Consider the following 26,297-nt stretch of genomic DNA (forward strand, 5'->3'; position numbering starts at 1 on the left):
AACAACCCTGTGATCCTGGCCATGAAAGCCTTCGACAACACTTCGTTTTATTTGTTTAACATCACTTTATTTTATTTTGTCTCAGACCTAAAAGTTGATGTGTAAAATAGAGATTATATATCTGATAGAGAATAGATTGTGAAAATAGAAAATAATTTCTGGTCTCCCTCAACTGTTTTAAGCCCAAGATGTTTTTCCCGTTCAAAATCAGAAATAAATAATATTATTGAATAAGGAGAACTAAGGCTTCTACACTGCCATTATAAGGGAGATTGAACTGCATTATATAGTCAGTGTAGACTCATATACAGGCAGTTCCCAAGTTGTGAACAAGGTAGGTTCTTAAGTTGAATTTGTATGTAGGTCGGATATTTTTTCAAGTGTAACTCCAGCCAAATATATATATAGTAATATATATATAAAAAAAGCTTTGGATAACATAGGGAAGGGCTAACAACCCTGTGTGGTCTGTGCACCTCTCTTTGGAAGATTTCACCTCACTTTTATATCCCTGTGGTAATTAGATTTTGAAAAATTTGGCTTGTTGTGGAAACAAAGATTAGTGATAAAGCTTCGGTGGAAACACCTTTTACCCATGAAAACTATCTCAGGAGTGAATTTCCTTCTGAGAGGCACCTTTATCTCACCCTGTTGTCTCACCCCTGTTTTTAACTATGGGTTGTATGTAAGTCAGATATTTGTTACTTGGGGACTTGCCTGTAATCTAGTTTAACTGCATTGAACAGCATTGCATGATAATGGCAGTGTAAATGGGGCCTATATTGCAACACATGAAGTATTTAAATTGGGGGGGGGGGTGTTCATTCTTAAAATGGAACTTAAAGCAGATATCTACATGAATTAACAAACTGCAGTAGGTCTATTTTTATTGTCCAAGCTGATTGTAATAACTTTCTAGTTATTACGATATTTAAAGAAAAGGCATTGTATGATGCCCCGCATGACCTGAAGTGATCAACACTTTTCTAGAGAAAGTTTAGTTGTTTAGATTTGTACCCACTTATTTAATAACTGTACAAAATCTGTGAAGATTAGAGTTTAGTTTCTTACTTTAAAATCTTGTCTTCTTCTCCTTACTTCAAATATATTCAGCCTCATAAACCCTATGTTAATAGACTTTGTTTTTCGTGTCAGGAGCAACCGGAGTTGCTTCTGGAATGAGATAATTGGCCGTCTGTAAGGACGTTGCCCAGGGGACGCCCGGATGTTTTGATGTTTTACCATCCTTGTGGGAGGCTTCTCTCATGTCCCCGCATGGAGCTGGAGCTGATAGAGGGAGCTCATCCGTGCTCTCCCCGGGTGGGATTCGAACCTGGCAGCCTTCAGGTCAGCAACCCAACCTTCAAGTCACAAGACCTTTATCCCCTAGGCCACCGGAGGCTCCACGTAGAGATGTTATAACATAGACTCATGTTCCAGTAAACAGACCTGTATAATTCTCTCCAGAAGCAAAGTATTCACACACAAAACACATACCAAGGAATACTGAAATAAAAAATGTATTTCTGAGGTAATAGAACTGGCTCCTCCTGTCCAATGCATTTGACTTCCCATAACATACATGCTTGAAGAGCATTTATCACTGCAAAATTTAATGTTCTCCCTGCTTAAATACTCCAGGACAGATTTCTTAGAATTAAACTTGAAGACAGACTGTGTCACTGTAATGCTGAAGTATATGAAACCTCCATACCTGTCATCTATGACTTTTATTCAGGTTTGAGATATGTCATTTACTTTCTTTTGATTAGCTTGCCAGGGCACAGAAACAACAGGCTACTTATGTATCGCTTATGTATGGGGATAACTATGTGTATAAGAGCACAACTGATTGATTATACTAGCCAGTCTTGATAAATTGTAGTATATTCTTGCTTTTCTTCTTGTAAATGTATTTGTTATGTTTCAGACTGAGGAGTGTTATAGCAATTAATAGGTCATATGACCATAATAAAGATAATTAATTAACTCAACTGTACATCTCCCCCAGAACCGGCCCGAGGTACTGAAAAAGGGTACACAAAATAAATATTTTGCACCTCCCCGCACCACAGGAGGCATGGCCGCGCGCTGCGTGGCCAGACCTGGCCCCGCCTCCTGTGCCGCGCACCCTGACCCCACTCAGGGGTACTTTTATTGTGCTTTTTCTGCATGGCAGAAGGGAGTTGAACAAGACAGCCCCTGAGGTTTTAGATTTTATTATTGTTATTATTTTTCTTATTATTATTACAAAGGCCATCTGTTGGGGTGCTCTGATTGTACTTTTCCTGCATGGTGGAAGGGGTTGGACTGGATGGCCCCTGGAATCTTCCACTGAAATTCTGTTAAGTTTATGTTGGTTAAAATTGTTCTTCAAAAGTTTGCCCATGCCTGATATATATACATTAAATATAGTGTAATATATAATATAATATATAAAAATTTACTGGGGCACCAGGAGAAACTTTTGCTTCAAAAAGAGCTCTGTGGGTGAAAAAAGTAGAGAACCCCTGCGTTAGGGAGAACATGGAGGAGACATATGCATCTCCAGAGCCTAACTTGTTGAGCCTAAATTGTTTCACTCCAATTTTCTAGGTAAACACGTAGGCAGCAGTTTACACGCAGAGATGCAATGCATATTCATTTTAAAGTGAAGACTGTCATAAGAAGCATGGTAATCCAATAATTTCCAAAATCATTGCCTCACAATATGGTTGGGCTTGGGCATAATACTGAATGGCATATCATTATGGAATAATGTGGATGTGAGCCTTTGAATGCTTCTTTAGTGCACCTGCATGGAGGCTATTTCAACTTCTTGTTATTATGTCCCAATGAGACAAAGTGAGATCCAGCATAAGCCTCCTGGGGTGGACCATTTTAATCGGTCCTCCACCCTTGCGGAGGTTGGGGGGTGCAGTAAGTCTAAACACACCACATGTGGAAGTACGATCCTTCCCTGGACTTACATTTCCAGCATTTATTATCTGTTTCTTTATACATCATTCCCAAAATTTTCGGCGTCATATACCAATGGTGTAGCATTTTTAACAAGTTTTCCCTCAGATTTGAAGCATATGTGAATCTCATTTTGTTAAGCCAAATTTCTTCCCATTCTTTAAACTGTATCGGCCTGTCTGTTTCTGGCCCATTTTATCATTGAGGTTTTTTTTATTTCTTCTGTTTCCGTTGCCCATCTAAGCAGTTTATTGTAAATTCTTGTTATTAATTTTTTCTCAGATTGTATCAGTTTTTCCCAAAAATCTTCTGAAAACCCTAGTTTTCTATCCGAATTGAAATGTTTCCTAATTTGTAAATAAAGGATTAATGAGACATCCTTATATATTTCTCGGATCTCTTGATGTGATTTTAAACTAGGGGAGTCTATCTTCCACATAAGCAAGTCTCTGTATGGCGGCCATTCCACCCATCCGAGGAGTCTTCTTTGATTGGCTTCAGGTGGGGAAAACCATTTTGGTACTTTCGTATAGAAATTACTTTTGTATCTGTCCCAAGCTCTCATTAAGGATGACCTAATAAAATGGTTTCCAATTTTTCCTCAATATTAGTTTTTCCATACCAAATGTATGCGTGCCATCCTTTCCTAAGATCAAAGCGCTCCACTGTGAGTACTTTATGTTTATCCAATTTTATCCAGTCATTTATCCATACTAAGGCGCAGGCTTTGAAATAAATTTTAAGATCTGGAACTCCGAAGTCTCCTCTTTTTTTAACGTCTGTCATTATTGTCATTTTTATTCTTGGTTTTTTCCCCCTTCCAAACAAATTTCATCACATCCCTATTCCATTCTTTAAGAATTTTTATATTGTGAATAATGGGAATATTTTGAAATAGATAAAGCATTTTTGGTAGCAAGTCCATTTTTCCCGCTGCTATCCTTCCCAGTAGGGACAGATTGAGGGTTTTCCAATGTTCTAGTTCTCTATTTCTTTCCATTTTATCAGATAATTATTCTGAAGTAATTGGCTATTTTTTATGTTAACCATATCCCTAAATATTTAATCTTTGACACTATTTTTAATCCATATCTTTCTTGTAGTACCTCTTGGTTTGTTTTAGACATATTTTTCGTTACGATTGTTGTTTTTTTTCCTATTTATTCTTGTCCAGCCACCTGTACAAATTCCTCTATAATATTGAGCCAGTCTTTTATATTGCTTCTTGGATATTCAATAATACAAATAATATAATTTGCAAATGCCCTCGCCTTATATTCTTGTTTATTTATTTTAAGCCCTTTTAATTTTGTGTCTCCTCTTATGTTCCTCATTAATATCTCCAATGCAAAAATAAATATTAGGGGAGAAAGAGGGCACCCTTGCCTTGTATCTTTAAAAATAGGAAATTCTTCTGAAAATCTTCCATTGACCATCATCCTGGCACACTGTTGTTCATAAATAGCTTCAATCGCATTCTGGAATTGATGGCCCATATCAAGTTCACAAAATAATAATTTGAAAAAATCCCAGTTTAGGTTATCAAAGGCTTTCTCTGCATCCAGCAAAAGTAGACTCAATTCTTTTTGGTGATCAGTTTTGTAATATTCTAGTGTGTCCACAACAATCCTTACATTTTCTTTTATACTTCTGTTTGGGAGAAAACTTGTTTGGTCTTCCCAATCCAGTCATTAAGAATTTTTTTTAACCCGTTTGCCATAATATTAACAAATATTTTATAATCTATATTAAGGATATTGGGTGATAATTTCCAACTTCTTCTGGATCTGCACCTTCTTTTTTCAGCATAATGATTTTAGCTTTTTTCCACGTATCTGGTATTTCTTTCTCAAGCAAAGCCAGGTTCATCATTCTCTTTAAAAATTGAATTGTCTCATCTTGCATAGCTTTATAGAAATTTATTGTAAAGCCATCTGGGCCTGGTGATTTGTTTATTTTTGCTTCTTTTATAGCTCTTTTAATTTCGTCTTCTGTTATTTCTTTGTTCAAGGCTGTTCTTTGTTCTTCAGATATCTTTGGAAGTTTCTGTTTACTCAAGTATTGAGATATCTTCTCTTTGTCAATATGGTCTTTGGTGTGTAAGTTTTCATGAAATAGTTTAAATCGGTCCATTATTTCTTCATCTGAGACCATTTTCTTATTTCCCACCTTAATACAAGAAACATGTTGTGCTCGTCTTTTCTTTCTTATTTGTCTAGCCAGCCATTTTCCTCGTTTATTAGCATTTTCAAAAGAATATTGTTTAATAAACTTCATTTGTTTGGTGATTTGTTCCAGGTCTAGGTGTTTTAGCTTTTTGTAATAATGCCCAGTTTATCCGTAATCTCTAAATTTTTAGGGTTTATTTTTTAATCATGTTCCAACTCTTCAATTTCTTTTTTAACTGAAGTTATTTGCTGGTTTCTCATTCTCTTTTTAATGGAATTTTGTTGTATTAAATGTCCCTGCATCACTGCCTTAATAAGCATCTCAGATTATTTGTGTTTTAACCTTTTGTGTATCATTCAGGTTAAAGAACTCTTTTGTTATGCTTTTATTCTTCTTGATATCATCTTCCAATTTTATCAGGTTATCTAATCACCATCTCCACTTTTCTCTTTTATAATGGATTATCATTTCTAGTGCATTGTGGTCTGATATCTCCCTGGGTAAAATTTCAATAGAACCAATTTTTGTTGAAAGATGTTTTGAACTCCAAATCATGTCAATTCTGGACCAGATAAGGTGTCTGTTTGAATAAAAAGTATAATCTTTTGATCCAGATTGCGTTCTTGCCAAATATCTTCTAGCCCCAATTCATCTTTTAAACTAATAAAGTTCTGTGGAAGGGTGCTGATTTCCTCCTTTTCCCCCCTTGGATTATTTTCTCTCCCTTTGGCTTCTCCTTCCTCAGGCTGTAAATTGAATTTTTTATGATTTATAATAGCCTTTTAGAGTTTATTGAAAAACTGCAAAACAGAAAATCCGCAAAAAGTGACCCACGAAGTAGTGAGGGAACACTGTACATGAAATAAAATAATGAAAAATAGTAGTTAATCTTAGTTAATGGTGGCTAAAACAAGCCAACTTCAAACATTTTAAGTTATGGCTTGTTTCACTTAACCATTACTAGGGGCTCATTGAAGCTCTTTCCTGTAATGGCACTGTTTATTGTTATATCCCAAAACTATACTTTGGCAAGCTCTTTATATAGGAGTTTATGAGAACATAGGTTCAAATTACTAAGAACAAAACCATTTCCAAGTAATGAAGCCAGCAGTGTTTGAATGTCATCTCCAGGTTCATGAGGCCATCTTCTCCAAACAAATGAAAGTAACCATGAGAAGGGAAAACCCAGCAACCCAAAATCTGTACTCTGGGAAAACTTTATTAATAAAAAAGACAAAAATATCTGTACCAGCTAATAAGACCTCAGAACCCTTTCCATCAGGCAAAAATTAGATAACATAAATGAAGGCAGAAATCGAGATTAGGCAGACAGGAAAGGACAGGAAGAAAATCAAAATAAGTGACTGGATATCCCAAGGGACTGGAGAAGAGGCAAAGCAGCAAAGTAGGCATCGTCAAAATATCGAAATGATTCTTAAATCGGATTAAAATGGGATTGTTCCCGCTCTTTGAAGTGGTATCCGACTCATGGTATCATGGTCCATCAAACTTGTTAACTCAAGGCATTGTAGCCCTACTCTCGTTATGTCTCTTATATTTTTTCATAATTTTTTTTGCCCCAAAATAAAAAAAAATACTATTTTTAAATTTTTTTTTAATGCAACCGAACTTGTTTGGGAGCGCAGCACAGCCAAACATGGCCGCAGCTCCCCGGCCAATCATAGGACTCCACGGTGAATGCAAGAGTGGGGGCTAACGTCCTCTGCGTGCCCACGCATTCTTCTTCTATAAAAATCCCAGTTTGGGCTGCCTCGTGGCATTCGGACTGAAAGGGAAGCAGTAGAAAGAAGGGACAGAGAAGCCAGCCAGCCAAAGGGAGAAGCTGCTTCAGGGGTCCGGTGTCTGGCTGGCTGGCTGGCCATGTTTATTTTGCATTTTCTCCCTGCTGAAAGGAAAAAGGGGAGAAACGGGGAGAAGGAAGAAGCAGGTCTGGGGGTTAGGTGATTTTTTGCCAGAAAGGGTACCTGTGACTGTCTGGCTGTCGTGCTTGCTGCTGGCAGCTGGCTTTGCAGCATGGAGTCCGTGAACGTTGAGAAAAGGTATTCTTGGAGGTATATTTCTCAGAACTATGCAGCTGTGTGTGTGAGGTTCCCTTTTGTGCCTCTCCACTTGGCTTCTCGCTGGTGGCCAATAGCACTGGCCACTTTTAAGTGCCTATTGAAAGAAGCGTCTGTTTTTGTTTTATTTACAATAAATTTCTAAATTTAATTTATTTTTCTGATCTCCATTCCCCTTTGTGCTCAGCCAGCATTGATGCCTTGTCTTTTTTCCTGATTTTCCATTTGGCAAGGCAGTAGGCTAGCAATCCTGAGCGCCCATTGCGAGAAGTGTTAATTTATAGTTGTTATTCTTTCAAAATTTAAAAAGAAATATATATTTCTCCTTGTTAAATAAAATTTAGCTCACACAATGCACGAGGGCACAAGCTACACTCTACAATTCCACACACACAAACACTGAGGTGGTATAGCCTCCTCCCTCAATAGTTGCTGGTGCAATCAACGGTGCTGTTATATTTTTCTTCCTTCGTGTTCGCTGGCGAGAGCTAATATCATAACTCTGACACTGTTTGTGGACCATCTTTCCTGTTTGAGCCTGCCACCACGTCAAATCTCCACCTGGTTGCTCCCTGTGGCTGCCACCAGGTCAACTATTACTATGGTCCCATAGCTCTCTTCCTCCTCAATGGTTGCAGCTGGAAGCTGGCGTAGTAGCTTTCCCACTGTTTGTGGCCCATCGCTCCTGTAGGCTGCCTCCTAGCCTGGCCGCTCCCTGCTTATAGAACCACGTAACGGAGCTCTGCCTTCTATCACCGGTTGTTGTTGTGAACCAACGACTCTGGTCTCTGTTAGTGGCAGTCCTCTTTGCAGTCCACACAGTCCACACTTTGCAGTCCACACAGTTGCGCATTGGCACTGTTTCAGCTACCCGTGGGGGCATCCTGTCCTTTGGCTCCAAACACCACGTCAAATCTCCACCTAACTGTTCTCTGCTGCTGGCACCTCATCCAAAATCAACGGTGCTGTTATATCTTTCTTCCTTCGTCATAGCTCTGACACTGTTTGTGGACCATCTTTCCTGTTTGAGGCTGCCACCACGTCAAATCTCCTAGCAGTAGTGCCAGTGCCGAGTCCAACAGCCCGGAAGTGCTGTACGATAGGTTGGCAACGTCAAGGCAGCAGCCCAAAGCAGCATGGGCCGCAGCAGCGACGAGGGAACTATTTATTTGGGCAGATGGTTGCCATACTGGCACAATCGGGGACGTCTTAGTCTGCAAAAGTATGGAAGCAGGATTCTGCCGAGTGTTCAGTCAACCATTACTTTGAGGAACCGCTGGAGACTATATCCTGCGATTCGTTGGCCTACTGGACTTCCCGGGAACACGTGTGGCCAGATCTTGCCAACATCGCTCGCAAGTTCGTCAGCTGCCATCCCACCAGCGTCCAGAGCGAGAGGGTCTTCAGCATTGCCAGAGATGTTGTGACCCCTTGCCGCAGCTTGCTGGATCCCCTTTCTGTAGAAAAATTGGTCTTCCTCAAGGCCAACCTCCCTGTTCTGAAATTTCTGGAAATTCCTTTGAAGTGCAGCACCCTCTCCTAAGTCCATAGGGTTTATCTTACAAACACCACGTCTTCCTTTACAGCGTTTTTGGTTGATCTATTTTGGGAGGTTGTTTTCACAAATTATCACAGATGGGCACAATAATCTCCTCTCTCCTTGTGTCCTTCTAGGGGGATCCCCTTTCTCCAATGGCAGCATTTTTTGTGAAAAGCAAACATAACTTGTTGTAAAATGTATGCTTAATTATACGAGCATAATACTGCTACAATACTTTCAGAAAAGAAATGTTTGGAAAGACAACAATTAATGCTTTTACAATACTTTAACAAGATGCTATGTTTTCCTAATTTAAAAAGTTTGAACCTCATAATTCCACCACTTGTGTCAGTCTGGTGTTGATGTCTTGTCTGGGATGTCGGTATGAGGGTCACATCTTTTGCTCCTGTTAACAGTGGGATGAGAGCTATCCTGAGTACGGTAAAGAAGCAATAGATTTCTAAAATGCTCAGGGATATATGATGGCGTTATGCTTTTCGAGGTAATGGACAAAAAGCAGTTCTGAGCACACGAATACAGACAGCATAATACCACGGCACCCTATCCCTACACACATATGTTGCACAAAGCTCTTCTTTAGACTAATGAGGGGATAGGAGGCTTATCATGACCTGGGTTGCATCCAAAGAGTTGCAGGGAAAGGAACCAGACCGGTTCTATTTCAAAGCTTCTCAATTGGTCATTTAACTGGATTCAGCTGTTATTGGCAGATAACGGGCTTATCTCTGCACAAAGGACAACTACCAGTGCGCCGGAGTGCATGCGTTTTAACTCCGCTGTCATCCTGTAAAGTACACAATACTACCTCTTCTTCCCTTAACCGGGGCGCGGAAACTACTCGCTTTATAAAGTTCTGTTACTGTCAGAGCAGTGTTCTCCTTCAGCTAGTTACTTGGTTTTCTCCAACCTTTCCTGTTCACGTTGTCCCTGTGTACGGAACGAAGCTTCGTATTGAGATCTGAGTCCTTCATTCTGCCCGCCTACCATGTAGCAGAAATGGCATTGCAATAGAGTGCATTTCGTTTTTTCTTTGGAAATGGGTTACACTTTGGCTTTTTCCACGTATTGCCTACTGGGGTGGTCTGGGGTTAGACGCCATCCTGACATCACAGAAAGAAAGAGTCGAGCACATAATACCAGCGATGCTTAGGGAGGTGCACAACTGCATTTACAAGGAGATGCTGGTAGTCCTCAATTCCACCATCTGGCCAGAAGTCGGATAACCTGCCCTGCTAAGCATTTACAGGGGCGGTCCTCCAGGGGCCCGTGCAACGGTGGGTCATTAGCCCGGTACAAGTCGTGTCTGGGGATGGGGCCTTCGTGGCTGCAAGAAAGATGGTGGAATGGGAACCCTCCAAGTATATTCCAGTTTTTTATCATCGGGTTCCGGAAGTGCTTCTTGCTAGTCTGTTGATAGAATTCAGCCGACCTCCGCTGGTAGTCCTCAATTCCACCATCTGGCCAGAAGTCAGATAACCCGCCTTGCTAAGCATTTACAGGGGCGGTGCTCCAGGGGCCCATGCAATGGTGGGTTATTAGCCTAGTACAAGTCACGACTGGGGGTGGGGCCTTGCGGCTGCTCGCCCACAGGGGCTGTGGCCAAGGCCGGCCATCGTTGCTCGGCAGGGAGTGGGCCTTTATGGCTGCAGGAGACACGTTGGAATGGGACAATCCCTGGGGATTGTCTCCAGTTATTAATCAGCTGATGTAAGGGAGCCGCCCGGCAGGTAGGTTCTGCTCGGCCGCAGGGGCTGTGGCCAAGGCTGGCCATTGTTGCCTGGCAGGGAGTAGGTCTTTATGGCTGCAAAAGACACGTTGGAATGGGACAATCCCTGGGGATCGTCTCCAGTTATTAATCAGCTGGTGTAAGGGAGCCGCCCAACCACCCTGCGGCCTGGAAGGTGGCTTCTGTTCAGCCTCAAGGGCTGTGTCCGAGGTCAGTCATCATTGGCCGGCAGGGAGTGGGCCTTTATGGCTGCAAGAGACACGGTGGAATGGGACACTCCCAGGGCATCTTCTCCAGTTATTAATCAGGTGATGTAAGGGAGCCGCCCGACCACCCTGCGGGCTGGCAGGTAGCTTCTGCTCGGCTGCAGGGGCTGTGGCTGAGGCCAGCCATTGTTGCCTGGCAGGGAGTGGGCATTTATGGCTGCAAGAAACACGGTGGAATGGCACTCCCAAGGGATTTTTGCCAATTTTTAAGCATCCGGTTTAAGGAGGCTCCTTCTTTGGAGGCTTTAAAGCAGAGGCAGGATGGCCATCTGTTAGGGGTGCTTTTAATGCGATTTCCTGCTTCTTGGCAGAAAGGGGCAGAGGGATGGGTGCCGGCCAACGGTGGCTGGCTCCCCAGAGGAGTGGGACGTGAGCCCTCCATTTTTCTTGCAGCAGCAAAGTCCCCGCCCTGCTGCTTTGGAGATAGGGGGGGGCAGCCAACGGTGGCCAACTCCCCAGAGGAGTGGGACGCGAGCCCCCCATTTCTCTTGCAGCAGCAAAGTCCCCGCCCTGCTGCTTTGGAGAAATCGTGGCTGGCTCTCCAGAGGAGTGTGACCCAAGCCCCCAATTTCTCTTGCAGCAGCAAAGTCCCTGCCCCGCTGCTTTTTAGAAAGGGGCGAGGGTTGGGGGCCGGGCCACTGTCCGGCAGGGGGTGGAGCCTTTTCGGATGATGGTGGCTGTCCAGTTTTCCTCCAACATGTTTTGAAGAGGGTTGGCTTGGTATAATGCTGGTGGTTGGGTTGCTACTGGCTTGGTTTCTGTCCATAACAGACTGGCCTTTTCTTTTGTTTCCCCCAGTTCAGAAGACATAAGCTCAGCTGAATGTTTGGAATGGTTATTATTATTTCCAAGATGCAAAGTTAGTTATCTAAGTAGAAGAAGGACTTTCATACTGAAGAAAACCCAATGGAAAAGGAAATAAGTCTTTCAATGCAGGAACAAAGGTTTTTTTTTTTCAAAATTCGCCAAAAGTGAGAGGGAAAAGGAAACGTTCTGCAATTTGGTGAGCTGGCAGGGTTGAATGTGTTCTCCCTCTGTACCAAATTTGATGAGGATAGCTCAAAAAATGAGCCCTGTAAAAGTCCCACCCCGGTGCTGTTTTTTCGCGATTGCGCACGCACGTCTGCCATTAACGAATCGATTTAGAGCATTACAAATTTTCGGAAATATCCAAAATTTTTGAGGGGGAAAAAAAAAATCGGAAATAGCTTCTAAAACGAAACGCCAGCGCCCCCTACTTTAGAAGCGAATTGAGAACCATTTTTTTCATTGATCGCTCATGCCTATGGCAAAGCACAAGAAGAAGAACATGCCTAATATGAGAGGCATGATCAAAAACATGGAAAGCCAGAGGAAACAATTAACAGGACACACCAGAGTGGTTTTACGGTAACATGTTATGGGGACTGTTATAAGGTTGGGAGCACAGGTCCAAGTTCTGTATAGCTGTTTAGTTATTTTTGACAAGGCATCAATGGAGTATGCATTCTATACTGTATATAGAGATGTGTCATGAAGCATCTTGTAGCAAAGTGTGTATTCTCTGTAAAGTCATATTTACTTTTTATCTTTTCCGATTATGCTAAATAATTCACATTTGTAGCGACTATGTGTAACTAGTTCTGGCTGGGACTATTTATTAAGAACATAAGAGTTAAATATGAAGCACTAGTTGATTTGTCATATTCTACTCTCCCTCCCTTCAAAATCATTATGTTTGCAGTAAAGTCAGGCTTCTAACTTAATGTGCTGTTTGCAGCATACACTGCATGTAAAACACAAGATGTTGGCTTTGATCACATAACTGAGAAACATCATATAATACTACTGAAAACCACTTATTACTTCCTCCTGTCTAAAACCTACATTAATCTTAAACTGCAAAATCCATGAATTCTTGCTTAGTATATACTAACAGATACTTCCTTTTCTTGAAGTCTCCCATTTACATGGTTGTTGAATATCAATATTTATTACTTTTAAGCATAGAAAACATGAGATTGTCCTTACTGCTACTGCTTACTCTTCATCTGTTGTAATGTTTTATTATTGCTGTAACATATTTGCTCATTGTGGACAGAAATGTGACTTCTCTCTATGTCCTACTCCTTGCTTTTAAAAAAATATTCCACTGATAGTCATTAATACTTCCTCCTTAGTGATTCTTCATTGACCTTCCCATTCTCTAGCAACCAGGGAAGTTGTAAATCAGATTAAATAGACAGACCCTTTAAATGGAGATGGTTCAAACTATTATAGATACAGAGAGAATACAAAGTTAATAACCAAAATATTTAAAAGAAAATGAATAGTGTAAAGATTAAAAAGTTAAGAAGGTTGAAGAAAAAACAAACCAGTCTCCTAGCCATGCAAATAATATCTTTTGATTTGAGCAATTCCTCCTCTGTACAAGATCAACTGCGAAGAAAACATCTCGTAAATATGAATGACACAATAACGTCAAAAGTTGCCTCTCTATGCATTTGTTTAGAAGCTGTTTTGAAGGTAGACTCCTTCATGTATTAAGGGTTGATACTGATTTGGTTGCTGTTCACAGATTTCCAAATAAAGAGCTATCGCAGAATGAAGAGCTGCAACTAGCACTAGTACATCAACATATTTAATATATGATCATGCACTGTTACTTTATAGATGAATTAATAATGCTGAAATATTGACTGAAATACAGCCACTTACATTGCTACATGGAATGGCAGGAAGAATGGATGGATGAGCACATGTGTAGACGTATGAGGTGAAAAAGGAACATATATTCTATTTGATTTATTTCCCCTTCCCTAAACCATTAAACAATCCGGTTGTAAATACCCAATCAAGCATGTAAGAAAGTTTCCTTTGCAAAAAAATAGGTGTACACACTACCTTACTAAACAAATGGAGAGCCATCCTGTCATATATTTATTTGAGACAAAGAAGAAGGGTACAAGAAAATAATAACAATAATAGGAAAGGGGAAAATCTCTAACTTTGTGGCATTTTGGTTGCAATAACAGTTCTGCACAAGTTTCCAGCCATATTCCTAATAGATCAGCAAATGTAGAAATTTGTCATTTAAGACAACACACCTACCCAGGTAGGAAAGAAAAGGTCTTCAGGCTATTTCCACCTACCTGTACTAGTGCGGTATGTGCCTGTATGTGCTGGCTGAAGAGGGTCCCCCTGACTCTGGCTGAGACTCCTCATAGGGGGTTTCTGATATACTCTGTCTTCGTAAATAGGATCTATATGGTGCTCTGGAGACTGCAGTGACCTTAAATCAGAGCCCAAGTGGCTATGTTGGCTGGTGTAAGATGCCCGGGATCCAGCTGCAAAAGAGAACAACAGAGGAACTTTAAGGGAAAGAGCAGAATCAGCTCCAAGGAAACAGTACAAGAATAATCTAAGGTACATCTATACTTTGCTAACAACAAAAACAAAACAACTGAAAGCAATCACAACACATAGCAACAAAAGCAGAAATACTTAAAAAGCAATAAATAAACCAGACACATATAAAAAGAAACCACATGAGAAGACAACAGCAACTCAAGTTTCTCTTGCTATTTGTATCACAGTCATGTTTTGATACACAAATTTTTTTAAATGCGACGAAAAATAAAATAAAAACCTCTTCCCATATGTTTGCTTTATCCAAAGAAGCCTGCTTGCAAAAGAGAGTAAATATTCAAATGGATGCCACAATTTATGTCCGTGTGTCCTATCCATGACAGAAATCACCACCAATTATTCTCCAGCAGTATCATCCCACCTGACCTCATGCATCCTCCCTTCAAGCATGACAGCATTTGTGTGACCTGTCAGCTGTGTTGTCACAAGCTGTGTAGACACCAGATTGCTAGGATTTCATAAAACATAAATCTCCTATGGGTGAATATATTAAACCTTTAGGAGGTGACATACAAAAATATAATACTGAATTATATCCAAATCTGTTTGCAGAAGAAGCTGAGCAATCCACTTGCTAGCACTAAAGAGTTAATTTGACAAGATTCATTTAATTCAGGGAGATTCAGTTTAATTAACTGCTGAATAGTATGTGAATCCTACTGATTCAGTGGGTCTACTGTAGGTAGGACAAGTAGAATATATGAAATGTTTGGGACCAAAAGTGTTTTGCATTTTGATCTCCACCCCACATGCCAGATTCTGGAATACCTGGATGTGCATAAATGCATCTTGGACATAGGACCCATGTCGAAACGCAAAAATCTTATATATCTTAACACATAGTCTGAAGGTAATTTTAAACATGATACAAAGTTTGTGTACATTGCAACATCAAAAAGCTAAGACGCCACTATCTATGCCATGCATGTGGATAGTTATGGAACATTTTGGAATTCTGAATTAGGGATGCTCAATCTCAATTGAATTTAGGCAGAAAATCCAGCAGAGGCTCTTATGAGAGTAAGATGTCATTTTCACAAATTCCCCCTAAAGCCTACTGCAAAGCTACCATCACTCTCCAAAGGGCACAGGGGATTACAGTATGAAGGTGGAATCAGGGAAAATATCCCTCTTCCCTTCTCATTCTTTCTTGATCCTCTGTGTTGATTCAGGAGGAGGAGTCTCAAGGCAGCTTACATAAAACCATACAATATTGCCTCCTCTGGCATATGGCATTGCATTGGGGCAGTATATGTTAACACCACACTGAAACCACACACCTTCAGGAATATAGATATTTTAATACAGACTAAAGACAAAGAAACCTGTATGGCATCTGTGTCTTCCACAACCACACCAAATTACTGCACACACCCACACAGACCAAATGGGTAAATGTCCTGCTGATAGGATCTTTGTCTAATGACTAACATTTTTCTACAGTGCAATTCAGCATGTCCTTCACTAGATACATCATGTTCTGACTTATCCACTCAAATGGTACACCCAAGCTGCAAATTTAGTGTGACTCATTTTGTTTTTTTCCATGGTTATGCTTTGAAATTGACTTATCAGAATAGTATACTAGACTTATGGGAAATAAGGTAAGACAGATTCCATGTGGAGGAGATAACTTAAGTCTCCAAAGCAAGATGAGTTGGTATGAAATATGCCTGTTTCACATAAGGGTCTAGTCTTACAGGTTATTCTAGAATCAGGGTTGACTGCTGAATTGTCTAACTACAATTCAGAGCTACAAAAATAAAAATGCCCAAGCAAAAAACAAAACAAAACAAACAAACAAACAAATAACAAAAAAACCACTCTTACAAGGTTTGCATTTTGCATGAAAGTATGTTCTAGACTACAAAGTTTGGAGATACAGTAAGAAGAGTCATAGTTGGAGCCAGGAACAACTGCAGAAAAAGCTGTGTTACCCTTCTATTATAACCCCCAGTTTATCACAATGTAATGGAATCACATCCTCCAATGCATACAGGACTATCATTATCATCCTGACAATAATGTTGAAGATCACTATTACATTAGAACAGAATCAATGCAAAATTTCACATATTCATACAAAAGCCTGTTCCATGTTCGCAACATTTGCCTCAGAATCTAAACTCTATTTATTAATGGGGTTTTTGTTTCTAATCCCAGACAATATAGTCTTGTATTCATGGCGGCTCATATAAATAGATACCTTGATCATCTTTTTTCAAGCACTATTCAAAGCTTCTGCCTCATCTATTTAGCTGAGATCAAGGCTATTTGAAGGACCATATATTTGTACGTGAACCTACCTGTATTTATGCTCTTCCGTGAGGCACTTCTCTCTACACTGCCAGCTCCAGAGAAGCCATATTTGTGGCTACTCCAAGATGATGAAACTCCCTTCCTTTAAAATGCTAGGAATACTACTTCTTCACTGTCTTTCAGAAGCAAGTGAATACCTTTCTTCTCCAGCAAGATGCTAGAAACTGATTGCTAAGAAAGGAAGGGCTTTTTATGGTGCTGTACTGATTCAATTTTTAAACTAATTTTAAATGCATTTAATTTTGTATACTTATAATTACAAGAGTTTTTAGTATGGTTTTCTGTATTTTGAAGGGGGCCTTAAATTCCAGTCTGGAAAAAAGTCAGGGTAAATTTGTAAAATTGCTGGTTGATATGAAATCATGACAATAGTTTGTTTTTCGAGAGACAATACAGGCGTCAAATCACTAGTATAACAAAATACATGATACACATAGTACATACATAGATTTCCAAGCACTACTACTATGCTGAGTCAAATTTGAAATGATCAACTCAGCAGAAACACAACATGAATGAAATTATGAATGAAACTAGGAACTTGCCCAGCTCCAGTATAACAGAACTTTCTTATAAGGAATATAGTCTTTCAGTTTTGATCATGATTCTGATTCCAAGATACACTAAGTGTCTGCTGAATGATGAGAAACAAAACAACCACAGATGCTGCCAACAAATCCAATTCTAGTCTGCCTCAGGCTTTAGTATTCTAAATCAGCCTGCATGGTCTTGCTCATATACCTAGCACAGACATGAAGAACCCTTACTTAAGATCTTTGGATATGAATTATGGGAAGGTTCATATAGCCTCTCACTTCTGCTGCTATGAGAACCGTAGCTTGAAAACTTATTATCTCCCCTCCATCTCTTCTTCCCTCTCTCTCATGCACAGATCCATAAACATACATACATGCCATTTATTCACACCACCACTCGCATATACACTAGGCAATGTGAACGGAAGGGTTCCAATCTCTCTGTCATCATGCTGTCCAGCTCAGTGGAATGACAGCCCTTCCACAAAGAATATCTAGAAGTGGGAGCTCATTTGAGAGCTAGGTTTGCTCAATCATTGTTTCTCTCAGAAGGATAGGTGAGAGGCAAGCATATGATGATGTACTGATATGGTAAGGCAGGTCTGAAAGGAGCCAGCAGGCAGGATGGGGAGATCTGGTAGGCCAGAATTAATATGCAAGCCATCTCTGGCTTGCTCTGCTCATGAGGCCAGTGATTAGAACAGTTAAATGGAAGGATTATAAAGTGGTCCCTCAGCCACAGATCTCTCTGCTGGCTGGTTTGGCTTATAGCTTTCACATCTTAAGAAAAAAAAAACTTATTTATTCAAACTGGTGTAGTTACCACAGGTATTCCATTCTCAACAACCACAAACCTAATTTCCTCAAATACGATTATGCTGTTATTTAAATTACATTTGTGTGCAGTACATGTATTGTTTAAATTGATGCGCAAGGATTATATTTCTGAAAAATGGATAAATATTCATTGGATAAACCACATTAATGTTTTTCTACATTTAAATTTAAAATATATTGTATTATTCTTTAAAAAATGCAGGAAAAAAACTCCCAACCTACTCTCTGCGATTTCCTGCTTCTTAGCAGGGGGTTGGACTGGATGGCCCATGTGGTCTCTTCCAACTCTACTATTCTATGATTCTATGATTCTATGATTCTGCTTTTATATATACCTTCACTATACTTATTTTCCATATTTTTCATGGGATCAACACAACACCATCCACCATAAAATGAAAATATTAATAATTTTAAGGTCTTGTAAATATTTTGTGTGGACTCCAAAGAAATTTAGTGCTGTGAAAACTCTTGTGATTAAATTTTACAAAGTGGTAAAATAACACTAGATTATTTATTTATTTATTTATTTATTTAAAATATTTATATTCTGCTCTTCTCACCCCAAAGGGGACTCAGAGCGGAGCACAACATATATACGGCAAGCATTCCATGCCGAGATATAAAATACAGTAGCGGTATAAGTAGGTATAAGATATAAGTAGAGTAAATACTTATCCAACATAAACGGGCAGGCAGAACGTTGGATAAGCGAATATGTTGGATAGTAAGGAGAGATTAAGAAAAAGCCTATTAAATATCAAAATAGGTTATGATTTTACAAAGTAAGCACTAAAACATCATGTTATACAACAAATTTGACAGAAAAAGTAGTTCATTACACATTAATGCTTTGTAGTTATTACTGTATTTACGAATTTAGCACCAAAATATCACGATATATTGAAAACATTGACTACAAAAATGCGTTGGATAATCCAGAACGTTGGATAAGTGAGACTCTACTGTAATTGTAAATATACACAAACATTAAAACACTAAACATTAAAATCGGTTATATCTACTTTAAAATCAGCTGTTTAAACTAACTCAGGACACCATGCTGGCACCAGTAAGAGGAATAGGTAAACTTCAAATTTAGGAATGAACCACAATTACATATTTTGCAGCTTACTCTCATGAGATTGATCCACCCTCTCTAGTTTTATGCAGTTCAGACATTAGGGTTAATGGCAGACAACAATATGTAGATGAAACAGATTAAGGAAGTGGTTTTCAGATAAATGGCCATGGGATGGAAGCAATAATACTTCTGAATGAGCGTGTCCAACATGAGACATTATTCTATGCCTTAATGCACTTTCACATGAAAATTGTTATTTGTTCTAGGTGCTCTCTCTCCTCAGAGAGAAGAACACTAGCGTTGTACTGGTACGGCTGTACTAGAAGCTCCAACTTTATTTTCTTTCTGCTAATGTTTGCAGTCATAGGGCAGGCCGTCTGTCCATCATCACTAAGTTTGGTTCCACCCCTTGTTCAGGGCTCTGGGAGGGAAGGAGCCATTTTTAAGTCAGTCCCACTTAAGGAAGCTAAGCTATATGACGTAGACCAGCTCGTCCTGTAGAAAAGCTTCATATCTCAAGAACACCCGGGGATATAGAACATCAGAGAAAACAGAAACAGAAATTCCAGGGGAAAGGTCCCAAAAGCTCTGGCTGAGAGCTCACAGCCTCTCAGCCTCACAGCTCCTGAGGGAAACAGCCCTAAAGTTTCCAAAGAAACCTCGGAGAGAGAACAGCATCACAGATCCACGGAACCCCAGCTGAAACATCTGCAAGCCTTGGTTGGTAGGTCTACTTGGAATGGGTAGTGGGTCCCACATCAGCTAGGCCCATATGATAGACAGCCTGGGAGAGGTTATAAGGGGTTTTTCTTCTTACAGAGAAAGTACAGTTATCCAAAGCCAATTTCCCTTCCCCTGGGGACAAGATTGAAAAGCCAACAGTTTATTAAGGAAACCTTGAAGTGTTATTTGACTCCTTGAAGATTTATTATTTGTTCAACAATAAAGACTTTGCTATTTCATTAAAGACTCAAAAGACCATCCCTCACAGGAAAATCCTCAAGAACCTCTCTTTGAGGCGCCCTGGCTTCCCGCTGGGCATAAAGTATACGTCCTATACAAAAAACAATAATTACAGGCCCAGCGCGTGACAGAACAAGCGTCTCACAGCCCTGTCCAGCATCTCTGGTAAAATGAGTGTATACTCTATAATACATATATTCTGTAATCTTCTTCAACATGTTGGGCTCCCCAGCACAGCTAGACAATAACAATATTAATAAAACTTTATTTATATCCTGCCATCATCTCCCAAAAGGGACTCGGGGCGGCTTACAAAAGCACATAATAGTGCAATAAAATACACAAAATACAATACAATAAAAGAAAACAATGACAATTTACATGAAACAGATATAGATAAACATAATAAAAACCACTACTAATAAAACAGCATTGGCTGCAGATTTAAAATAAGCCATATAGCTATCAGTCATATACAGTGCCAGAGTGAAACAATTCACTTTATCCCCAAATTCTAACATTTTGAAATATTAATAATGGATTTCATGGGAAACATTTTTTGAAAATAGGAAATGAATAGTTATTTAAGGCTTACAGCAATTCACGCAACAGACTATGTCCGCAGGTTTTAGGTCTATATAATGAAATATCCCACATACTGTACCACATGATAATTCCAATTCAGAGATTGCTCTTCTTAAAATACACAATTGTTTAATATCCTGATCAACTGCACACAAACTGTCTGTAAAAAGCTAACACAGAGAGAGATGAGACCATATCCTCTAAACAAGATTACCATAATATGTGCCAGTTTAGAGTGGAATTTTATATTGCAGCCAAAAGCAACTAATTTGCACAAAAAACAAAAAGACTATTGCTGTGAGATACTTGCATTAACAGAACCTTAGCAGTTAAGGTGATGACAGGACACTTAACCCCTCCGATTTAGAACTATTTCACAGATATAATTTCTTCATGTCATTATTCAAGCAGAAGACAGAATAATGTTCACAATATATTAACACCCCGAGGAGCATGAAAAAACATGTACCTCATACTAAACCAAACATATAAAGACATATTGTCAGCCGTATTTTTGCGGCAGATGGTTAATTTAAGCTCTAAGATGAGACAGACCATATGGCAAAATTTAGTACACACCTTGAGTGTTGTAACCTCTTAACCTTAAACTATCCCACAATTAGCGTTAATCAAATGTCAGTTGTGGTGTCTTGTTAAAAATACAAAGTTTCAAATGCACACACAGACACACGGAGTCAATTTACTAGCAAGTTCTGGAAACATATTTTAGATTTCAAAAATTAGCCAGTCTGACACAGTTTAGGCAGTGAATCATCCACTGTCTTTGTAATTTTGTTGTAAGCTGTGATTCTCCATGCCCGGCATATGCTACAGGGCAATTTCACCCTTTCTTCTTCTAAACCTGTTAGAATGCATATCAAGGCCTAAATAAATCTGTCTTAGTTGCTGTGAGTTTTCCGGGCTACATGGCCATGTTCCAGAAGCATTCTCTCCTAACGTTTTGCCCACATCTATGGCAGGCATCCTCAGAGGCAAACTCACAACCTTGTGGTGTGAACAGTTAGGAGAGAATGCTTCTGGAACATGGGCATACAGCCAGGAAAACTCACAGTAACCCAATGATTCTAGCCATGAAAGCCTTCAACAACAAATCTGTCTTATTTGCCAGGAAGCAAGGATATTCCCTACCGACATAGCTCCTAGTTGACAACAAGAGCTACATGAACCTTTCTTACAACAGGGATGGGGAATGTGTGGGTCACTAGATGATGTTGGACATCAGCTCCCACGGCCCTATTTGTTAGATATATTTGCTAGGGATTGGCCAAGTTGGAGTTCAACATCTGCTGCACCAGATTTCCCCAATTCTGCCTTAGAGTGAGTGTAATATGGGACCTAAATATTGTTGTTTTCTTCTCTAAAACTATTCTGTCACCTCATCCAACCTTTATTCAGAAGAAATCTATATCCAGATATCCCTGTCAGATGCTGTTGCTTGGATGCAAGCAGATGGGGGCTGCTAGCAAATGCTGATGAAAGAAATAAAATGTTTCGACATACATCTCCTGGCAACTTATAGCTAGAATATTATTCTATGCTAGCTAATTTATGATGTGTCAGGGACTACACAGAAGTGCACATTGTGTAGGGCTAACAAGAGCTGAGCTGCCACTACAGGTAATTTGTCAGCATTTGGTACACTACTATCCTCATACTCCTGTAAGCTTTAAACCCTTCCAGGATTTCAGATTAAACCTACAAACAGGGCTCCAAATACAGTGAAACTGTAACCTTCCACAAACAAAAAAACAAAAGTCAATAATAGTGGAGACTAGCCTCTCCCTAAGAGCAGAATGTGACAGAACAAAAGACAGAATAAACGGAATGCCCTTGCTAAAGTTGCCAGAGCCTGCAAACAGAACTTTCCACTTCCTTTGGATGAGAAAGATGAATTGTTCCTATAAAGTTCAGATGCAACTTGTGGGAAAGATCATACCAAGCAGCCTCCCTAAAGATCATATGCTTTCTAGCCATCTAATCAAAACATTCCCTGTCAAAGTAGGATTTGGGTTAGAAGACCTGACCCCTCATTTAAGGGTAGTGGTTTGTCCTAGAGAGTAGCTGATTCATGAACACATAGGCTAAGCTTTGAGCCAGCTGCAGACTGACCTGATAGGAAGGAGGGATGTACTACTTTTAATAAAAATGTGCAGTGCAGAAGACTGGAAGTAAAACTTTCCACAGCATGAAAAAAACATTATTGCTATCTGAAAAAGAAGTAAGCCTAGTGAAGGGGGTATGTCCTACCTTCTGTCTGCCAGCTAAAGATGCTCCTTGCCTGCATGCCCTTGCCTGGTCCTTTGCAAATGACCTATTTTCTAATAATTGATTATTGAAGTTACTGTACCCTAACCCAAAAAGTGACAGACTTCAGTTTTGCATTCTCTCTCTCTGAATCCCATACACAATTTGATTCTTAAATGCAAAACAATGCTCATTGGCATTGGCGTCTTGTATCTTTAATTGCTATGTTTATGCACTGGCTAGATGGATGCCACACGCATTGTGTGAGAAATGTAGCATAAGTATTTAATCCAAAGTATCTTTCCTCTAAAGCAGGTAAAATCAGTAGGAGTCACTTTAAATATATATAGACTAGGATCAGGTTGCACAAATGCTGAACTCATAACAATAAAAACTGCTTCAATTACCCTGACATTAAAGGAATTCCAGGCATCTAAATGAAACACATAATTGGGGCATAATTGTTATGATTGAGCCTCATGGCTCTGTTACTGACAGACGTGGGCGTAAGACTCCTCGAGAGTCAGATACTCTCGAGGAGCGAGAAAGAAAAAGACTGCGAGACATTTTTGCAGCACCATCTGACAAAGAGTCTTTTGAGGGGTTTACGGAGAGAATGGAGGAGGGGCTGGTTAGCTCGGAGGAGGATGAGATGGATTGGACTCGGGTAAGGGAGGAATTGGGTGCCACTGGTCATGATGGGATAGAAGATGAATGGGGACCTTCAGGATTAGACCCATGGCTTAGCTGGAGGGATGGGACGGGATCCACAGCTGGAGATGCTGTGGGGCGTAGTCAGAGGTGTTCCAGCTCTGATGAGGAAAGTGATGAGGAAACGCCCGGGTTAAGGAGGACAGCTGACAGTGATGAGGATTTGTAACTGGCATAAAATGGGGCTTGGGAGCAATTGCAAATTGCGTTGGGCAAGGTAATCTGGACGAACGCTTGGGATCTGTGTGGGACGCTTTCCTGAAGACTGGTGTGTTTTCCTGTGCTGAGACCTTGACCTTCCGTCGTCTTCTTGACGGACGCCATCTCCTGTTTTGAAAACTCGGACTGAACTGACCACGGCTTGTCTTCCCCCCTTCTTGGACTTGGAATCTACAAACGTCTGCTTCTGGCTTTGATCTACGGAAAGGAACTGGGTCTACTCTACTGCTACAATCCTTGGCTGATCTGTTCGTGTTGGAAATCCTGTCTGCTGTGTGTGTGGGAGCGACGCAAGTTACTCTAAGCACAGTGTTGGCAGCAGAGAGGAATCTGCTGCCCATTAGTTGCATTCTTTTGTATCTTTTGTTCCTCGGCTTTTGTTTTGTTTATCCCCAGGCTGAAGCAAGCAGTTTGTTTTTACCCGGATTAAACTCCGGTTTAATCCGGTTTATCTTTTGAACGTTTTTCCTTGCCCCTTTTGCTCCTAAAGGCTAATACTGCCTGGCCCTTGTATTTTACGGGCATTTTTGAGTTCTGTAATCCAATAAACTCTGTTATCTTGAACCTTGTGGCGTTCTGTCCTTGACAGATTGCCCAACGCCCATAAAAAGTTTATTGCAGCAATAAACCCGTCAGGAAGACGATGGAGGAGTTAAGGGCCAAATTTGACCAATTACAAACGGCTTTTACCGTCAGCCAAGCAGCTCATGCTGTGAAAGGACATGTTTTGACTCCTGAACGCTTTGACGGAACCAGGTGCAAGTTGCCAACCTTTTTGGCACAAGTGGAGCTTTATTTTTCCCAGCTCAGTGCTCATGCTTTTCCTACAGACACTAGCAAGGTGGCATTTATTTTAAGTTTGTTGACCGGTCCCGCAGGACAATGGGCCACTAATTTAATTTTGGGAAATGACCCAGTCAAGGACAATTTGAATAATTTCAAAAAGTTATTAACTGACACTTTTGGGGATCCTCTCCGCACGGAGAATGCTGGGTGGGCTCTGTATCGATTGAAACAGGGAAAGGGGACTGTTTTGGATTACTTAAATAAGTTTAACTTGTATTGCCACCAGCTGGATTGGGGGGAAAATGCATTCATGCTTTTATTTACTGCCGGGTTAAGTGATATGCTCCAGGATGAGTTAGCACGCTTGGAGCCGGCTGAAAATTGGGACGCCTTAGTAGCTAAGGTGCTGCGTTTAGACGCAAGGTTCGAGGCTCGTAAACACTCGAAAGCAATGTGTGCGCCACCCATGCATATTACCAGGGCACCTGTGGTGATGGGGGAAGAGCCTATGGAGCTTGGGGTCTTTAAAAAGCTGTCTACAGAGGAAAGGAGCCGTAGGAGGCAGCTGGGGTTGTGTTTGTACTGTGGGAATGCGGGGCATTTTGCCAAAAACTGTAATGTGAAACCTTCTCAGCTTTCGGGAAAAGGCCAGCCCTAGTGCGACGTGGGTCCAACGCACTAGGGCTCCTCAAGCAGTCAACTGAGGGGAGGAAGCATGTTTTCGTACCCATTACATTATCTGTTGGGGGAAGGGAACTTGTTTCTACTTTGGCACTGCTGGACTCAGGGGCTACGGTCTCTTATGTAGATATTGAGTTTGCTAAGAAGCATGGCATTCCTAGAGTGCGCAAGGCATGCGACGTGTGGGTGGAAGGAGCAGATGGGAGACTGCTGGAGACTGGGGTGGTTAACCATGAAACCTCAGCAGTAATGTGGGAGGTGCAGGGAGTAACGGGAACGTTTGTGTGGGATATTACGAGCTTGCCTAGATATGATGTGATCCTGGGGATGGATTGGCTAGCTGTAGTAAACCCACAAGTAGATTGGGCGACACGTAAAGTGACCTTAAAGAGGCAGGATTGTTGCACTCTGAATGTTACTCAATCTGATATGGAGGGAGTGCCTGCTGAGTATGGGGAGTTCTCTGATGTATTTTGTAAAAGAGAAGCGGACAAATTACCACCGCATAGGCCATATGATTGCGCCATCAAGTTAGCAGAAGGTGCGAAATTGCCAGCAGGAAGGCTGTATGCCTTGACTGTACCGGAAAGGCAAGCTTTGAGGGAGTTTCTAGATGAAAATTTAGCCAAGGGGTTTATTCGCCCATCTAGCTCTCCAACTGCGGCACCAGTATTCTTTGTAGCCAAAAAGACTGGGGAACTTAGGCTGGTCTGCGACTATCGGATCCTAAACAAGTACACCATTCGGGATAGGTACCCGCTACCTTTAATCTCGGAACTATTGTCAAGGGTGCAAGGGGCTAAGGTTTTTACCAAGCTTGACCTGCGGGGGGCATATAACTTAATCCGTATACGGGAAGGGGATGAATGGAAGACGGCATTTAACACGTGTTTCGGATGCCACGAGTTCCGAGTCATGCCTTTCGGACTTTGCAACGCTCCTGCGGTCTTCCAGAGGTTCATGAACGATGTGTTCAGGGACCTAATTGACCAATTTTTAGTGATTTATTTGGATGATATCTTGATTTTTTCTAAGGACGAGAAAGAACATCGTCAACATGTCAAGCAGGTTCTGCACCGTCTGCGGGCTAATGGGCTTTTCGCCAAGGCTTCCAAGTGCGTCTTTCATGTGCCTGAAGTGGAGTT

The 26,297-nt window shown here is 40.7% G+C and overlaps 1 protein-coding gene across 10 annotated transcripts in view; it reads right to left on the minus strand.

The window, feature by feature from the left end:
• The window catches only part of ctnnd2 (catenin delta 2), a 932,891-nt gene that overhangs the window by 314,708 nt on the left and 591,886 nt on the right, over positions 1-26,297 (minus strand). For all 10 annotated transcript variants that reach the window (XM_062979377.1, XM_062979381.1, XM_062979376.1 and 7 more), the window contains exon 8: positions 13,890-14,084. In XM_062979377.1, coding sequence (XP_062835447.1) covers positions 13,890-14,084 — 195 coding nt within the window. The remainder of the gene's footprint in view (positions 1-13,889; positions 14,085-26,297) is intronic.

The sequence above is a fragment of the Anolis carolinensis genome, chromosome 4 (genome assembly GCF_035594765.1).
Source record: "Anolis carolinensis isolate JA03-04 chromosome 4, rAnoCar3.1.pri, whole genome shotgun sequence".
Taxonomy (NCBI): Eukaryota; Metazoa; Chordata; class Lepidosauria; order Squamata; family Dactyloidae; genus Anolis; species Anolis carolinensis.